This window comes from Stenella coeruleoalba (assembly GCF_951394435.1).
Source record: "Stenella coeruleoalba genome assembly, chromosome: 10".
Classification (NCBI taxonomy): Eukaryota; Metazoa; Chordata; class Mammalia; order Artiodactyla; family Delphinidae; genus Stenella; species Stenella coeruleoalba.
The window spans coordinates 27,124,789-27,143,847 of NC_137156.1; the positions used below are offsets into that span (position 1 = coordinate 27,124,789).

Genomic DNA, 19,059 nt, shown 5'->3' on the forward strand with positions numbered 1-19,059 from the left:
ATGGAAGGCTCTTCTCAGGAAGATTTTAAAAATAGAGGTTTCTGGACCTCACTTCCAGAATCTGACTTGGTGGGTTTGGCATGGGCCCAGGAATGTGCATTTCAGTGGAACCCTCAGGTGATTTGATTCAGGGGGCCCACTGACTACACGTGGAGAAACGCTATTTTTAGTGGTTTATATAAGTTTTGGAGTCAGAAATCAGTCCAGTTCTGCTATTCATCAACTAAGACCTTGGGCAAATCAATCTCTATAAAACCAGGAAAACATAGTTCCTACCTCATAGATTTACCACTTGTGAACTGCTCCAAAGTATCTGGCACACGGTTAACACTCCAGCACTATTAGTTATGGCTATTCTCATGATATTTTTCCCCCAAAGCAGTGAGTCCCCTGTGCCTATGATCTCATAGTTTCTTTCAGGGGTGAAGGATGGAGGGACTTCTATTTGGCACGGGTCCATCTGTGTCTGGAGATTTTTCTCCTTATTCATGTTCTTGTCTACCTCTTCATCACAGCAAGAGAGAGGTTTTAGCTTTGGAGGTCGTGAAGGAATGACATTCCTCTTTTTCTGGGTTTGGGAGTGGATGGGGCAGGCTGGGTTCTGAATCTGTGGTGGAGATTAGATGGCTTAGTAAGTTGTCAGCTGCACACTTTGCTATGTTAATATGACTAAAGGGTCGCAGATTCTTCATCAGTGTGGGGTTTGGGGGGCTGTTTTCAATGAGGAAATTTCACTCTTGCTTTTTGCTCCCTACCCTCTGTCTGCCAATACAGGTTCACCACCCCAGACCGAGTGCCAATCACATGTCACTTTCGAGAGGGTCGCTGTCAGCTTGGGCAAGTTGAATTTTTGACAATCTAATTACGGCCCTTGCTTCCACAGTGGGAGTCTGAACAGGATGGTGGGGCTTTTATTGATTGTTCAGAAGGGAAATTTATCAATGTCTCTCACTTCATTTCCAGTTCCTCCCTGAGAAATTTGGCTGACAGTTTCTTAGGAGAAAAAGCCGTCTTCTGGCCTTGAATGGACTTCTGTCTTTGTCCTTTTCAAGAAATTACAAGATCAGGCATTAAATATAAATGGAAGTTTCTGGGAAAAGCGAGAATGTGGGAACGTGGTTGAGGAAAACACTAGTATAATGTTATGAACAGGAGACTTTTATAGGAATAAATAGGAAAAAAGGAGTTAAAATAAGCAGGTTTAAATACATCAGGTACCAAAGTACCAAATATCTGTATGTAAACTCCATGCTTTTTATGAGTACTGTCTGTGGACACTCATATTCTGTTGCTAAAGGGTATCAGGCTGTCTGGAAGCACAATATTGTGTGCATGTAGTTGATACGTGTGTCCTGGGCAGTGGTTTTCCTACCGGGCTCCACAAAATCTGAATGTTTCCTGGGGGAACTTCAGGGGTTCTGCCAACAATGAAGTATTTGAGGATCAAGCTATAAAGGTTTAAATTGCTCAAGTAATTGCTTCATTGCTTTTATCTCTAGCATAAATTTGTGTTAAAGTAATATTTCATTGGAAGAAAGAGTTCTTTTGTTAAAATAGTGACTAAAAATTACTCAAGTAGCTAATCTTTTTTCTTTTTTTAATTGAAATATAGTTGATTTACAATGCTGTGTTAATTTCTGCTGTACAGTGATTCACTATATATATGTGTGTGTGTATGTGTATATATGTGTATATATATATATATATATATGCACACACATTCTTTTTGTATATTCTTTTCTTGTGGTTTATGGTTTATCATAGGATATTGAATATAGTTCCCTGTGCTATACAGTAGGACCTTGTTGTTTATCCATCCTATATATAATAGCTTACATCCCTCCTACACTGTTGGTGGGAATGTAAGTTGGTGCAGCCACTATGGAAAACAGTATGGAGGTTCCTCAGAAAACTAAAAATAGAATTACCATATGATCCATCCTTCTTATTTTGTGGTCTCTTGGTGCTGGTGCTGGGGCAGGTAGAAGAGGTGAGGCGTGTGCTCGGCAAGTGGAAGATGTGAGATGGGTGATGGGCAGGTAGAAAGATGAGGCAAGAAGGTTGGCCAGCCTTTTACTGAACCATGCAGTTGTATCCTCTGCTGGGCATTGCTGCCTCTCTGGATAATACTGGCTGACTGCTGATTCTCTCTCCTCGACCACTGGAGTCCTGTAGGAAATCTTCCCACTGTTTTCCAGTGTGGAAGCCCCACCTGGGTTTGCAGTCCCCTTAGCTTCCACCAGAAATTTGGCTCAAGTCAAGCTACCTTCCCCAGAATCCACTTGATCCAGAGGAAACTTACAAATCTTTAGACACCAGAGATGTTCCTCTCAGCACCCTTTCCTCTGTTCTCTCTCTGAGTCTCCTCTCCCCTGCTCAGATAAGCATGGGTAGCCTACACATATGCTGCATATGCAGACATCCAACCTGGGAAAAAGAAGCCAGTCTCCTTTTCTTGCAGGCAACTGTATGACTGGTACATTTGAAGCCCTTTTTCTTTGCTTAAATGGAGAGAAGTAGCCTCAGATCTCCCTGTATGGGAAGGAGAGGAAAAGGCCATGGCTGTTCACTGAGGCTAATGACTCACCCCCATCTCTGAGAACTTCTTTGAATTTCCTCTCTTGGTTGATCATGTAGCTGGGGGCTGGGGTCTGTCCAGGCATGGCTCAGATGGCGGAGTTAGTTAGCCTCCTTTACATAAGCCCCAAGGGGGCTTCCCTGCTGATGCAGGGGACATGGGTTCGTGCCCCGGTCTGGGAATATCCCACATGCTGCGGAGCGGCTAGGCCCGTGAGCCACCGTGAGCCATGGCCGCTGAGCCTGCGTGTCTGGAGCCTGTGCTCCTCAACGGGAGAGGCCACAGCAGTGAGAGGCCCGTGTACCGCAAAAAAAAAAAAAAAAAAAGCCCCAAGGAAATGTCTACTCCCTGTCTGTTTATGGCTCACATACAATGTGGGTGCTTAGCATCTTTTGTCCCTGGCCTGGGTCCTCTTGGTGGGTTTGGGGGACTAGAAGTCTATGCTCAGCAGTTTGCTACATATGTGAAAGGGTGCTGCAAAAGGATATTAGGTTGAAAGGGAAAGCAGCTATTGTGTGTGTGTGTGTGTGTGTGGTTTTATTTGATTTAGGGGTGGGAAGAAAGTAAGATCAAAGTGAAAGGAGAAATAGAGGAAGAAGGATAAGAAAAATTAAAAACCTATTTGTTGCTTTCTGTAATCTTAAATTCAAACACACTTCAGTCCAGCACGGCAGTTCTGGTCAGCTGGTATGTTGGGGCAGATGGTAATTACTCAGTCAAGTTAATGCTGGTGAGCGTGGTTCTGGTGGACTTGGAACCCTCAGCATGTAGGATGGCCAGTGACTAATGACTGGTTCTCTATTCAGAGCACCTGCGGATTGGTCCTTAACTATGTGTCTCTGAAAATATAACCAACACCACCAACAAAAGTGAGGCAGAAATTTTCTCTGTTGCCTAACAAGGCTTCAAAAAAAAAAATCCAAAATACTATTCTATATGTGCAATAGAAGAAACATATTTGGTAAAATCTCATTGATTCTTAACTGAGATAACTTAGAATTTGTAATTGCTTGATCTGGACAAGAGTGACCTTGGAACAATGGATTAGAAAGGGTTCCTTCCATTCAGAGTATAAAGCACACCTTAAGGAGCTCATTTAAATGCTTTAAAGTGAACATGCTGTTTTTAAGGTCCTTAGCATTTTAGGTGTTTACATGTAAATGTATAATGCTAATTAGAAATGAGTTCTAGCTATCCGATAATCCAAGTACAGCAGGAATCCCACTTAGAAACACATTATAAGACACTTTAAGTTTCTATATATACCTGAACATCTTGGCATTCGTCAGGTCTTTTTTGGTGGCAAGTGACAGAAAACCCAATTCGAACAAAAAATAAGGGCACTTATTGCCTCATAAAACTAAAACAACTGGAGGTACAGCTGAGTCCAGGTGCTTCGATGAAGTCATTAGGCCTTTGTTTCTCTGCAGCTCTAGGTTCTGCTTTCTCCTGAACTGGCTTCCTTTACCAATCTGACTCCTAGAGGTAGAAATAGGCCCCTGTGGCTACAGATGAAATAAGGGCTCTTTTCCAATGACTATTTCTGAGCAAATTCCAACATTTCCCCTCATCAAAATTTCACACCCCCTTTGTTTTTCCCGTTTGGCTTTTAACACTGTCTAACATATTATATACAGTTTATTTGTGATATTTATTGTACTTATTCTAGTGTTTTCCTTAGTAGAATGTATGTACCATGAGGGCAGGGATTTTCTTTTTTTTTTTTTTTTTTTTAATTGACAATATCCTAATCCCTACAACAGTGGCTGGACTCACAGTAGGCTTTCAAGAAGTATATGTTGTGTGAATAACTGAATGAAAAGCTTAAGCAGAAGACTCAGGATTAACTTTGACCCTGTTTGGGTCATAAGCCCATCACTGAAGCTGCTACCGTGGCTGGGGAAGTGGTGCTCTTACTGGCTGGGATGGAGCAAGTGTATGATAGACCCCCCCAGAACTACATGGTCTGAGACTGAGAGAGGATGATTCCTTAAAATTAGAGGTGTGTTATCCAACCAGAATAAGAGAATGAGCAAGTAAAAACAATAGCTTGTCTACTTTTAAAATATTTGACAATCTGACTTTTACTAATTTGGAGAAAATTAATAAAATTTTACTGGATATTTCAAACCTGTTTAGTTTGGCTAGGAAAATAAGAAAAATTCCAATCAATTACTTCACTAAGCAAAACCAAATTCACTATTGATAGAAACACAATTAATAGAAAATTTAGAATTAAAAAATGTCTAACAATATTGTGATATTTTCTAGATTCAATTATATTTAGAAAGTGTTATTGAAAGTATGAGGTTGCTTTGTAAGATAGTTTTTAGTTAGGGGATTCAGGACCACATGGATCTTGATCTGGACTGGCCACTCTTGTGTAAATATGTATCAGTACATCCCAGGGAATGGCCAGCTAAGGCATCACTATTGCATATTATAGTTTGGCCCAAGCCAAAGAGAACCTCTCGTGAGCAATGCTGTATCATGTGACTAATTCTTGACTAAGCTATGAAGGGGATGGACAACAGCTTGCATTCCTTCCTTATCCCTAAGGCCACACAAGACACTGGGGACTTTGCCCTTGATGGAAGACAACTCCAGCATAGCCAGTCAGTCCAAGAAGAGAGGAGAACACACTTGCCCCAGTGCTCAGGGGAGAGCTGGTCTTGCCCACCTATTCCAGGCCTTTCTTGAATAGGAGGCAGAAACCAGAGAACTGCCTCCTGGACCCTTTTCCCTATCCTTGTAATGGGAGGAGAGTAAAGATAGAGACCTCCCCTTTGTTTGGCCTAGTGAATTTTCCATCCCCTGGGACTTAAAAGCAGAGTCATTGGCATGTTATAAATATTGGTAGTATAGTAGAGTCTTTAGACCATATGAAAGATAAATTAGGAAGGTATTTCTCAAATTAGAAAAATGGATTTGTTTTAAAACCGTGAACTACTTCCTTCTAAAATTCTAACTGTTGATAGAATGAAGTAATGAAGATAGTACATAAGGGCTTAAATTTCCTATCTAAGCCCTTATGGTTCCAAAGGTTTTTCTGTACTTCCTTTTGGCAGTGTTAGTCATGAGTGAACAAGTCTCTGTATTAGTCAGGGTTCTCCAAATAAATAGAACCATTGTGATATCATATATATACGTACAGATAGATAGGTATATAGATGGATGTAGATGCAGATATATAGATATCACATTGGTTCTGTTTATCCAGAGCACCCTGCCTACAGTGACTAGTGACTTATTCATTCACTAATTCACCTATTTATATATACATTCATATAGATATATATACATATGAAGAAACTTATTATAAGGAAATGGCTCATGTGATTATAGAGGCTGAGACCTAGGAGAGCTGATGTGTATGTAGCTGTAGTCTGAGTCCAAAGGCCTGAGAACCAGTGTTAGTTGCATTTCAAAAGCCAGCAGGCTTGAAACCAAAGAGCCAGAGTTTCAGTCCAAATCTGAAGCCTGGAAGAGACCAGTGTCTCAACTCAGCAGTTAGGCAGGAGTTCCAGCTCACTCAGGCTTTTTGTACTATTCAGGTCTTGAATGGATTACTGGATGAAGCCCACCCACATTAGAGGACAGTCTGCTTTACTGAAGTCTATGGATTCACATGTTAATCTCATCCAGACACACCTTCCAGACATGCTAGAATAATGTTTGGCTAATTCTCTGGGTACCCCAAAGCCCAGTCAAGTTGACACATCACCTTTACTAAAGTGGATCCCATTTTCTATAACTGACCCTGTATCACATCTTAGACACATAATCCAGGAAGGTAGCAAGCCTCTTGTCTTGACACAAAGCTTTCCAAGGGAGATCCATGTCTTCCTTTGAAGGTTTCTGTAGTTTACTTTCTCCTTCTAGGTCGTGAGGATCTTGGCTGACATTCTGCATCTTCTCCAGATGAACTGGGCCTTGCTCAGTCACAGAGCACTCACTCATCTTCCTCTGGATGAGTGTTAGGTGCGAGGACTCTGGAAGTAGGCTGCTTGGCTCCAAACGCCATCTCTACCACTAACTGTCGGGTGGTCTTTGAAAAGGTCAACTCTTCAGTGTTTCAGTTTCCATATACAAGTTGGAGAGATGATTCTAAAACATTTCTCATGGTGCTGTTAGGTGGTTTAAATGAAACAAAACATGTAAAGCACTTAGCACAAGGACAGGCATTGAGTAGTTACTCAGTGAGTATTATTATTATTAATTATATACCTACAGTTTTGATTTGATGAAGCTGCCTCGCTATTCTAAGAAGGCTGGGATGGTGTTTATTGCTTTTCAGTAATCTGTCATCTGGAAACATGGTTGTCATTCTTGATACCCCCATCTCTATCGTTCCCCGTATTGTGTCCATCACTAGGTCTTGATTTTAATTCTTGGGTAACTCATTTACTTCTCTCCACTTCCATGACTATTACCTTAGTTCATGATGCCATGAACTTGTGCCTGGACTATTGTTTAAGCTTTGTAGTTTATCTTTTAGTTGCTATTTTCTTCCCTCTCCAATTCATTGTTTACCCTGGAGCCAGGGTGATCTTTTCACAGATCTGTTCACATCACGCTTCTGCTCAAAACCTTTAGTGGCTTCCTGTTGTCCCTGGGAAAGTCCAAAATTTCTAACATGGCTATAGCACCCTCTCTAATGTAGGTTTCTGCCTGCATCACCTGCTGTGTTCTCCAACCCTCACTTCTCCCTCACTGCGGTGCTTTTCAGTCTTAGTAACCTTCTTTTTTTTTTTTTTTTTTTTTTTGCGGTATGCGGGCCTCTCAACGGTTGTGGCCTCTTCCGTTGCTGAGCACAGGCTCCGGACGAGCAGGCTCAGCGGCCATGGCTCACGGGCCCAGCCGCCCCGCGGCACGTGGGATCTTCCCAGACCGGGGCACAAACCCGTGTCCCCTGCATCGGCAGGCGGACTCTTAACCACTGCGCCACCAGGGAAGCCCTTAGTAACCTTCTTCTAGCTTATTAAATGGTTAATGTAGTCTAGATTTTACAATTTTTACATTTTTGAGTACCAAAAGAAATTCAGCTTTGTTAAGTAAATGGAATGCTCCATAGGCAGGAGCATGTGATTTTTCCTTCAAAGAGAATTCTTCCACATGTATCATCAAAGCAATATTATTAATGGTATTGCTTTCAGCCTGGTCCTGAAGAAGGAGTATGACTGGATTGGGCATTATATTCAGTATTTGTGAAAATTGGAGTTTTACCAAGATCCTGGCACTTTATAATTTTCAAAGCTGCTTCCCATTCTTTCCTCTCATTTAACTTTCACAACTCTGTGAAGTAGGAACGACTGGGATTGTTACTTTCATCTCAGAGATGATGAAACTGGAGCCCGGAAGGGGAGTTAACTAGTATTCACTCCATCCTCTTCATAGGCTTATGATGCACATGGGCTTTCTGTTATTTTGCATACACATAGCTGGTGTTTACCTGTGGCAGAAAGATAAACAGAAGATACTCCTTCCAGGTTTCTGGAGCATTCTTTCTAATTTTAATTCTTTCAGGTTATTTTGGGATTCTAAGTAGGGCTTTGTTCCTTTTGGCTCCCTTTGTAGTATTCTTGATAGGGGTACAGAGAACCTGCTTCTTCCCCAGTTTGTTCCTTATGTTCAGTATTTTTTATGGCATTTTCTGATTTCTATAATGGCACATCTACAAATGTCTTCTTTTATGGTTTCTTCCTTTGATTTCATGTTTAGAAAATTCTCACCTGTACAAAGACTATATAAAAATTTATCTATTTGTTTCCTGGTACTGTTATTGTTTTGTTTTGTTTTTTCACATTAGTGTCTTTAATATAGGGTCAGCAGACGATGGCCCATGGGACAAATCTGGCCCATTGCCTATTTTTGCAAACGAAATTTTACTGAAGCACAGCCATGCCCATGTGTGTAGGTATCATCTATGGCTGCTTCATGCTGCCATGGCAGAGCTGAGTTGCAACAGAGACAACCTGGCCTGCAGACCAAAATCTATTCATTGTTTGGCCCTTTCTAGAAAATGTTTGCCAACCCCTTCTTTAGTCCATCTAGAATTTATTTTGATATAGTGTATAAGTTAGTTATTTAATTTTTTTTTCCAAATGGTTGGTCAATTTTCTCAACACTATTGATGCAACAGTGCAATTATGGTATGCGGAAAAATGGCCTCCAAATATGTTCACACCCCAATTCCTGGAACCCATGCAGGTTTGGCAAAAGACACTTTGCAGGTGTGATTAAATTAAAGATTTCAGATGGGCCCGATGTAATCACATTGGTCCTTATCAGAGGGACACAGGAGGAGTCAGAGGAGAAGGAGATGCAATGGTGGAAGCAGAGAGAGGAGTGAAGTGTTTGAAGATGAAGGAGGGGCCACAAGCCACAAGCCTCAAGCCAAGGGATACAGGTGGCCAGTAGAAGCTGAAAAAGACGAGGAAACAGATTTTCTTCTCAGAGCCTCCAGAAGGAAGCAGCCCTGTCGACACCTTGATTTTAGCTCAGTGAATCCAATATTAGAATTCTAACATCTGGAACCATGAGACAGTACATTTGCATTGTTTTTTTGAGACACTAATTTTGTGGTAATTTGTTATAGCGGCAATAGGAAGCTAATACATTTCCCTGGGAATTTTAAATGTTACCTTTATCAGACACTAAATTCTTATTTGATACAGGTACAGATTAATGTCTTTTATAAATAAAGAGCTTTTTAGAACAAATTTAAAATCTGGCGATGGGTGTGAACAGACATATCAGTATAATTAATGCAAATGACCAACATGACTGCATGTAGAGAGGGCTTGGGTTATCCTGTGCTCACAAGGAGGGAGAGATTCTTTTTTATTCTAATGAGTTTTCTCCTATCTTCGCGTCATTAGTAATTACAGAAATGCAAATTAAAACAAAAGTGATTTTTTTTCCCTTAACCATCAACTTCACCAATATTAAAAAGAGTAGTAGAAAGTCTGAGGAATGGGCGTTCACATATACTGCTAATGTGTATAGAGTATGTGCAGTCTTTCTGTAAGGCAATTTGGTAATAATATCAACAGGTTAAACCTAGGCATATGCCTCGATATGGCAGTGTCACCTTTAGGAATTTATACTAGTGAGATGATCATGAATATGCATAAAAATTACGCTCAAGAATGTTTACAGCTTCACTGTTTATGAAAGAAAAATATTGAGAAAAAACTGAATATGAAGAAATAATGGATTAGTATATAAAATACAGATTTTTAAAGTGGGATACTATGATGTTATAATGATATTAAATAGTATATAATACAATTGAAAAATGGTCCTTCTCCATTAAGTAAAGAAAATTTCACAAAATGGTATGTACAGAATTATAGCATTTTTGTTTATATGTATATGAAATCTTGTCAACATATGAATACAGGAAAAGGAGGACAGAAAAGACATATATTAACCTGTTGTAATAAGATCATGGATGCCTTTATTGTCTTCTTTTGCTTGTCTATATTTTTATTTTAAACATTATACATTTAATGCCTTTCTAAAAGAAATTATGTCATTAAAAAATAGCTCTTTCTTCACTGTCACCTCCACTCCACAGCATAATCCATAGCGATGATTCTCAGAACAATTGTCTGTCTGGTCAGAAATATGTCTGAGTTTTTATATATTTTTTTGACAATGAATAGAAGTGGATGTTAAAGATACTCTACAGAAGTCTTTATCTCTGACCAAGTCAGAAGTCTTTATCTTGCCCCTCTAACTAACGAAATTTCCACACAGTTCTATAGGGCCTAAGAATGGCATTTGTTGAACTGGCCTGAAATTCACACAGGAGCTAGGAACAGCATTCCAGATGTTTCCACTTATCTCACAATGTACGATTTCCTTGGTATTTTGAACTTTATCCTTTGATTCTTCTCAGTCACTTGTAAATCATAGTAGCAACAGTAAAGCTCAGACTGGTCAAAATAAAAAGTTAGCCTTTCTTTCATACCTCTAGAAAAGGCCTTCAGTTATAGTAGGGCTCACTGCACCATCCAAATAACCTTGGTTAGCCTTGGTCTAACCCTTTGTGCCGAAAGAGTGGCAGACGTCTTAGCACTGGGGACAGATGCGGTGCCCAGGTCTTTCATTGCAGGGCATAGATGTTTGCTGAGCCGCTGTGTGTGGAGCCAGCTGATCTGCCCATTTAGAGAACGGCTCCATCAGTACCGCTGGAGATTGGCCAGTAAGGATGCGGGAGGCTCGCAGTGCACACACACAGCCAATCTCATACGGGATTCCCCCGCCAGGGTTTGTCTTCATCCAAGGGAGAAATCACAGCGAGTGATTCTCAAGGGCAGAGGGAAATGGTGCACGCAGAATGCCTCCATTCCATCTCTTTGGTTTGCCAGATAGTCTTGTGTTAACGCTAATGTCACAGTCTTCTCTTCTGAAGTAAAGTAAATTGGATCACCTCCGATTCACAAATGGTTTGGGTGCAAAGAATTCCCTTCTAAGTTGGTTGTTTGTAACTTGGAATACATTTGTTTAAAGATGGTTGGGATTAACATATACACACTACTATATATAAAATAGATAAACAACAAGGACCTACTGTATAGCACAGGGAACTATACTCAATATTTTGTAATAACCTATAAGGGTAAAGAATCTGAAAAAGAATAGATATATATGTATAACTGAATCACTGTGCTGCACACCTGAAACTAAAACAATATTGTAAATCAACTATACTTCAATTAAGAAAAAGAAATGCTGATAAACCTATGGTTAAGGGCCTATGTGAGCCCTCAAAAGTGTGTTTTACTTTTCTGTCTAAGGCTAAGGGGAGTATAGCAGCTGACCTCTGTGTATACGAATAATTGTGTGGGGAAGCAGGTCCATTTTCAACATGAGATGTCAGGGGCACATCTCTCTGGGCTCTCATCCCATTTGGACTCTACTATAGCAGTCTTTTCCTGTTGAGTACTAGTGACAGAGGGTGCTAAGTCCCTCTGCCCTGAGAGTGGCTTCTGTGGCCCAGAGGTGACACGATGGCCTGGCACAGTGTGGGTTCTGGGAGCAGAGAGAGCCAGCTTAGATGCGAGGTGGAGTAAGCAGCAGTAGTCAGCCCTTTCCTAATTCCTCTGGTTACTTATAACCTTCTGCTGTTGTTAGGGGTAGTATATGATCAGAGAATCTGGGCCAGCTGCCGGCAGGGGGAGGGGAACTGAGAAACAGTAGAAAGCCAGTGTTTTCTCTCCACCCCTTTCCTCTCAAAGCTCATATCCTGCTACTCTACCTTCTATTGGCAGATGGATGAAATGAACAGTGGGAAACAGGGCTCAAGTACAAGAAATGCTGGGCAGATGCCCAGAGCTTAAACATTACAAAAAAGAGCAAGGAGATGGGGGAGGAATGAGTCCTCAAGCAGGTGTATGGAGAACTAAAACTTTCCTTCCACTGCATTATTTTAATTATGGGTAAATGCATACCTTCAATTTTTTGGTTTTCTTCCTTCTTCTGATCCCCTTACATTCCTCTTCATCTGCCCAATCTTTGAATGACGATGTTCCTGTGGGCTTGGTCTTGAATATTCTTCATTTATAATATGTACTTTCTCTCAAGAAACCCCACTTATTCCCAGCGTTAACCTTTATGCACATATTTCTTTATATATCGAGCCTCAGACGTCTCTTCTGAGCTTCAGACTCAACTTTTTACTTGGATATTCTCTTTAGTATCTAACATGTAACCTGTCTAAAATGGTCATCTAAAACCGAGTATGTCTAAAACTGAATACTACTAGAATATAAAGTACATGAGGGCAGGGATTTTTGACTGTTTTTCTCACTACTGTATTCCCAGTACCTAGAACAGCACATGGCACATAGCACACAGTAGGTGCTCAATAAATATTTATTGAATGGATTTGTTATCTTTTTCCCAAGATGTCCCTGTTGTCTACCGACTTGCATCAGCTCTGGATCTGTGAGGCATTATTAACCTCTTTCCCCTTACCTTTAGAGCCAATCACCCAGTCCTCTTGATTCCCCAAAAGGTACCTCAAATTTTTGTACTCCTCTCCAGATCCCCTGCCTTACTCTTATTCAGACCTCCAAAACTTCTTGTCTGATCTACTACATTAGCCTTCTACAAACTGCAGAAGGCTTCTACATACACCTCTTTCTTTTATGCACTTTCTTGCAATCTACTCTTCATGCCACATCCAGTGTGACGCTTAAAACCATAAATTTGATCAAGTAACTATTCTGAATAAGGTTCAGTTCCTTTAAAGCAGGCCAAGAGGGTCCGGCATGATTTGTCCCAGCCACACCATGGCTTCTTACTCATCTGCTCCAGAAACCCCCATCTCCATTCAGTCCCTGGAGCACATCAAGCTCCCTCCTTCCCCCCTGGCTGGCTCCTACCCAGCTCAGGACATGACTCAGACTTTTCTCGTTCTCCCCAGTGTGCAGTATATACAGTTTCTCTCTAAGGATTCTCTCCCCTCAGTTTGATATGTGAGCTTATGAACTTAAAATGTGGCTGGTCTCACAACAGTATGATTCCTTAGTTGTCATGTGAAATATTTCTTTGGTGGTTTCCAAACCACTTTTGGAGTAAACTCTAAGCTCTTTGGGAGGGCCTGCGGGGTCCTTCCAGGGCAGGGCCTGCTCACCTTTCCAGGTGCATTCCCACTGACCCTCGTCAGGTCCCCATCCCTGCCATACACCTGCATTCTGGCCGTGCCACCTCTATGGCAGTTATTTGAGTGTGTCATGTTGGCCAACACCATTGTACACAGTGTTGCCTTTGCCTGGAGGGCTCTGCCCATTTTGTCCTCTGCTCCACCGTGGCTTATCCTTCAAGACCCAGCTCGGTTGTCACGTCTTCTGGGAAGCATTCCCAGAAACAACCCCTGCCTCTGTGTGAGGTGTTCCATGTCTCTTCACTGGCGGACCCTGGGTGTCCCTCTGCCTAAACACTTAACAGAGTGCATTTGTGATTTTTTTGTTTATTTCCTGTACTGTTCATGGACCCTGGAGGACAGTGACTCTGTTCCCTTTACGTCTGTCTTGCCAGTGCTTGACAGATGTTCATCTACACAAAAGGAAAGATAGCATTCATTGTTTTGCTATGGATAATGGTGAAGCTGCATGCAGAAATAAGGGGAAATAATTTACATGTATTTGAGAAAAATATTTCTAGTTCTTTTGTGAATTTCTTTATATTTCTGTTCTGATGTGAACATGATTTTGATGAAATAATTCTTTCCTCCCTCTTTCCCTCCCTCCCCTCTCTGCCTTCCTTCCTCTCCCTCTCTCCCTCTCCCCCACCCCCCTTTTCCCCTCCCCCTGCCCTTTACTGATTTGGAAAGGTCTTGGCAGTTATTCACTTGGAATAAATTGAACGATTGAAGTCCTACAAAACAAACAGAGGATAATTAGTGATTTTAAAGTGTGTTAACCCACAAAGATGATTTTCTTTCTCTCCATGACCATTTGGCAAGATGATTCTCTGGGCCTGTGTAATTATGGATGAATGGCACTGAAATGCTTGAACAATAATTTGTAGGAAGTGCAATTATGAGTAGAAATCATTAGTGGGAGTAAATGAGTAGTTTGTTGGTTAACAGGTCAAAGTTGAAAGCCCAAAGAGGTTAAACATTGTATTGAATTACGAGTCAAGAGCATAATCTTTTTTTCTTGTAAGCATATGCGTAAATACTGAGCTTTTTAAACTGTATTTTTACATGGTTTTTCTTTCTTTTTTTTTTTTTTTTTTTGATTTGTGGTACAGAAAGGAAGGGAGACACCTGAGCTGGGTTTCTGAAGAGTTCTGTGAAGTGAAATGACTCACATTTGAAATGTGTACGATGCTGTTTTCATCAGAGAAGTCAGTCGATCCACCTTGTATGGCTTTTAAATAGTATTTATAAAGTAAAGGCTATAATGTTTTGAGTATCAAAGCTAATTGGGCACAGTTAATATACAGTTGCTTTCAGAGGCTAGAATTCCATTAGGTGTCCAGTTCTGTGGTTCTGGATTCAGAAGAGCCAGTTTCAGAACTTGGCACTGACATCTCCTACTGGGTGATTTTGCCCTGGAAGCGTTATTTTAGCCTATTTTAGCCTCCTAATCTATACAATCTGTCAAAAGGAAAACAAAACAAAGCAAAACCCAGAAAACCAACAGTTCTTACTTCAGAGTAACACTACTTAGCATAGGTTGGATTTATTCTAAATTCTCAATAATGTTTGTGTTGTTTTTCAGCTTTTTACATGCTGTATATCATATGCTCATTTAGGTATATATCTGATGAGGGTTTGTAAATGATTGTCCGTATGGCAATAGTCAGAATAATTTAACTCCCTATGAGTTGAATGCTAATCATGAACCCAGTTGAATGCTGTGTTAGAAATTGTGACATTTGTAAAGGAGACGTGAGGCAGTGGCCCTGCATTCAAGGTGGGGCAAGAGACATAGGTACTGTAATAATTACAGAATAACTTAGTATGAAATATATGGTGCTGACTATAGGTTACATCACTCTAGTCTCCTCAGGCCTCCCTGAACACTCTCAGCCTGTGGATATGTCAATAGTGATAACAAAAGTATTCCTGCTCACCTCCCCCAACTCTCACAGATCCTCCAGCCCTTACCAACATCCCTGCCTGCTTGTTATAGGTGTTCTCATGACAATTTCATCAGTTAGTCTATTTTCCTCTTATTTTGGTTTTCTTGGTCATTGTGCTCCCTTCAGGAAGGCAGCTGGGGGCTGCCCTGCTGCCCTTGTTTCGGGTACCTGCCATGAAAATACTGAACACAGGGTGCCAAGGGCGCAGACTTTCCTTGCTGCCCAGGTGGTCCAACCCTCAGGTGTGGGAGGGTTGTGCTCCATGATGGAACCAAAGGCAACCACTGTTGCCACTTGGGGTCCCACCTGACCATCTGGGTGCCAAAACTTTGGGGTGCTTGCTTCTCCATGTTTCCGTCATGATTTTCCTTCGTCAGTACATATTTATTGAACACTTATTATATACAAGACACTGTGATATGCATTGGTACTATGATGGTGGGCAAGTATAGGTATAACTTCTGCCATGTTTAATAGGGGAGATGGAGAATGACAGTAATAGAGGTCAAACCACAGGGTTTGACCTAGTTTGGAGGTCTCAGAGGTTTCTCTGAAGGACCAAGTTGAACATCATTCTGAAGAATGAGGCAGAGTGAGTTGATGAAGGAATCCCAGGCAGAGGAGCAGCAGGTACAAAATCCATCTGGAGAGTTCCTGCAGGTTCTTTCCTCAGGTTCAGTCACAGGTCCATGAGAGAGAGCCCATGTCTGAGACAGACCCCGTACCATCTCTGTCATCCTTTCCTATCTGTTCCTTTGTGGAACTTCTTCTCCCATGCAAAGCAACTCACTTAAATGGCCCGCAATCCAGCCAGACATGTGGCGTGCCTAGTCCCAGATGCACACTGACCTTTTACTCAATAAGAACCGCCCCCCCATCACTGTGGCGTCTATAGGAGGCAGTGGACATCAGCATGGGCTGAAGTGCTCCCTGACATCCAACAGAAGAGGTGAGGCTTGAGCTGTTTTTAGGAGAGCAGATGAGGGGAAGAAAACTGGGCACCAAGTGGAACGCATAGAACAGGCAAAGGAGTAGAGGTAGGAATGATCCTGTTAAATGAGAAGAAGTACAGTAAAGAGGCTTCCTGGAATGGAGAGTTTATTCAGGAGTCAGAGACCATACAGTGGAGTCTGATTAAGGAGACTCTTGAAAGTCAAGAAGGGAATTTGTGCCTTTGTTACTGAGTACTGTAGGCAGATACTGCAGGTTAATGAACAAAGAAGGGATGTAATTAAAAAAGAACGATGCATAATGGTCAGAAGAATAAAAGCTGTTTCAGAGGGTCTAGCTCAGGTGATTATTAAATTTATTTTGACCTTCTCCAGTTTGAGATGATGGTAACTCATCCAAATATCCGTATCTGCTATGTAGCTGCAAATATGAGGCTGGCACGCGTCAGACACTCAGGTTGATGTTTTAGTCAGACATGTAGAGGTGTGTTGTTTTTGCAATGAGAGCGAATAAATTATGAGATAATTTTACTGCTTTCTAGAGGCTCTGTCAACATTTGAAAGGTCTTAAGTTTATGTTAATAGTTAAAAATTCACTTCAAAGATCCTCTGTGATTTTTTTCCATTCCTTCTGACTTGACTATTATTTATAAGAATGATTAGCTAAAAAATATCTTTGTTGTGCCTATTCTTGGTTCTGCCACATGTAGCTGCTTGTTGATAGGTGCACAGCAGGTGTTTGTTGAGTATTGACTGAGTATGATGAACCATTGATCACAGCGTTTAATAGAATTTTGTGCTTGACAAACATTTTCTATGCATATTAGAGATTTTTCTGTGCAGACATTCAAGAACAGATCATAGAAATTCACATATATATGCATATACATCAAAATAGACTTTATTTCATTTATTGTTCCCAAAGGTTAAAACATACAAACCAGGAAAAAAAATAAAATTATTTTCTTTTTGGGATGATTTATGTCTTAATTTTCACTTGCTCTATAATTAGACATTTTGAACTCTGGGAATTTTTTTTAAGATAAAATTATTGCCCAAGTAAACTTCGGAAATTACATCATTAACCCGGAGACCTTCCTAAGCCTAGAACAACATTACTGGTACAATGCCCCCGCCACCCAACATAGACAAATAAATAAAGAGGGAAGTTTAAAATAATTTGAAAATGATTTATTGTTGCTCACCTCTGTAGTTAGAGATTCAAGTATTATTACTTTAGTGCAACAAGGGAGGACAGGAAGTTGCTGTGGGCTAGAGGTAAATTATGATCTATTGCGAAGGAGGAAGGAAATGTGCTGAGGAAAGGAGGAGTTGGGAGTAAGCCTTGTGTTTTCTGAGGTATTGCTTCAGGTAATGGCTGGAAAAAAATCTTTGCCTTGACCCTTGCTGGAAAAGGCCAGAGTAAACTACGAGACTGGTTAAGGAGCAGCGTACTGGTTTGGGGAGGATCAGACGGCTGCACTGGAGCCTAAAACAAACCAAGGTATCTAGAGTCACACGTTCCCCCTTGTTCAGCTTTGCTGAGCCATCCTGAACGGATACACCTTGTCTTACAGTATAAGGGGATCACTTAATACCCTGAGACTTAGGACAACCATTCTGAGGGTAATTTTGACTTTTAACTCTACTATTACTATTTGTACAGTGAGTTGAAGTCTTCAGTTTAGAAATACATGGTGAACTTCTACCTTGGAGAGTCTACTTGGAAGAAAGAGGTGACAAATTTCATCCTCAAAACAGTGTGATGCAAGGAGGGAAGAGAGCAGACTAAAATATATTGAGGGTCTGTTATGTGGCAAGGTCCACGCTAGTTGTTTCACAGATATTTTGTCATTGAATCGTCCTAAACCCCCAGGAGGGAAGGCTTTGCTGCTTCTGCTTTGTAACTGAGGAAACTGAGACCCACCTTTAAGTATATCGCCCAAAGAAACATAGTTAGACGATGGCAAGAGTGTGATTCAGCTGTAAAATTAGTCTGACTCCACTTCCTGTGTTTTTCACCCCATATCATTCTCTATCCTGGATTACTTTTATTGTCCCCGTGTGACAGACAAAAAAACCCAATATCCAGAAAAGTGAAGGCATGGTGCCTATTGAGCCTGAACTTGCTTTCCCAGATTCTTCTTTCACAGGATTTTTTTGGCTGAATAACATCACGTTCATAATAAGTTTTAAAAATGTCTAAAGGCAGGTTTCCCTCGGATTTGCTTTAGGTTCACTCCCAGAAGTCGTGGTCACCCATCTTCGAGCAGCTGCCTATGCCGGTGACACGGTGTTGGCTCTGGAAGATGCTGTGGGCTGGCACGCGGGGGATGAAGTCATTGTCATCAGTGGGATGGGTGCAGAAGGTGCCAAGCCCTTGGAAGAGACTGTCATTGTGGAGACTGTGCAGAATACAGACCTCCATCTGAGGTCACCCTTGAGGTACTGCATGTCACCTTGGCTCCTTTTAGATGGAAGAAGATGAGGTCTTCACTGTGTTGGTGTCTGACATTTTTTTGTCTTTCAATAATGCATTTTTACATTAAATAATAGTAGACATTTTGACAAGATTGCAAAGCATGAAACATTTGGAAGATTAAGACTTCTTAAATAAGTTTCTCTGGTAAGACTCTAGAACTTTCGTCTTGCAGTAGATGGTCAGTGCAATAGTCAGCATAGTTCCTAATTTTCACATACTTGTGATGATAGTTCACTCTTCTTTATCTGAGTTTTCTAAAGAAATAGAGCCCCAGATGGAGAATTAGGCTAATTTAGTGGCTTACTATTCCTAATAAGATTTGGAATGATACCGGTCAGAATGGCCATCATCAAAAACTCTACAAACAATAAATGCTGGAGAGGGTGTGGAGAAAAGGGAATCCTCTTGCACTGTTGGTGGGAATGTAAATTGATACAGCCACT

General features: G+C 41.0%; 1 protein-coding gene across 17 annotated transcripts in view; it reads left to right on the top strand.

The window, feature by feature from the left end:
- Window positions 1-19,059, top strand: part of PKHD1 (PKHD1 ciliary IPT domain containing fibrocystin/polyductin) — a 534,197-nt gene that overhangs the window by 263,286 nt on the left and 251,852 nt on the right. For all 17 annotated transcript variants that reach the window (XM_079935418.1, XM_079935415.1, XM_079935403.1 and 14 more), the window contains one exon: window positions 18,369-18,579. In XM_079935418.1, the coding sequence (XP_079791544.1) occupies window positions 18,369-18,579 (211 nt within the window). The remainder of the gene's footprint in view (window positions 1-18,368; window positions 18,580-19,059) is intronic.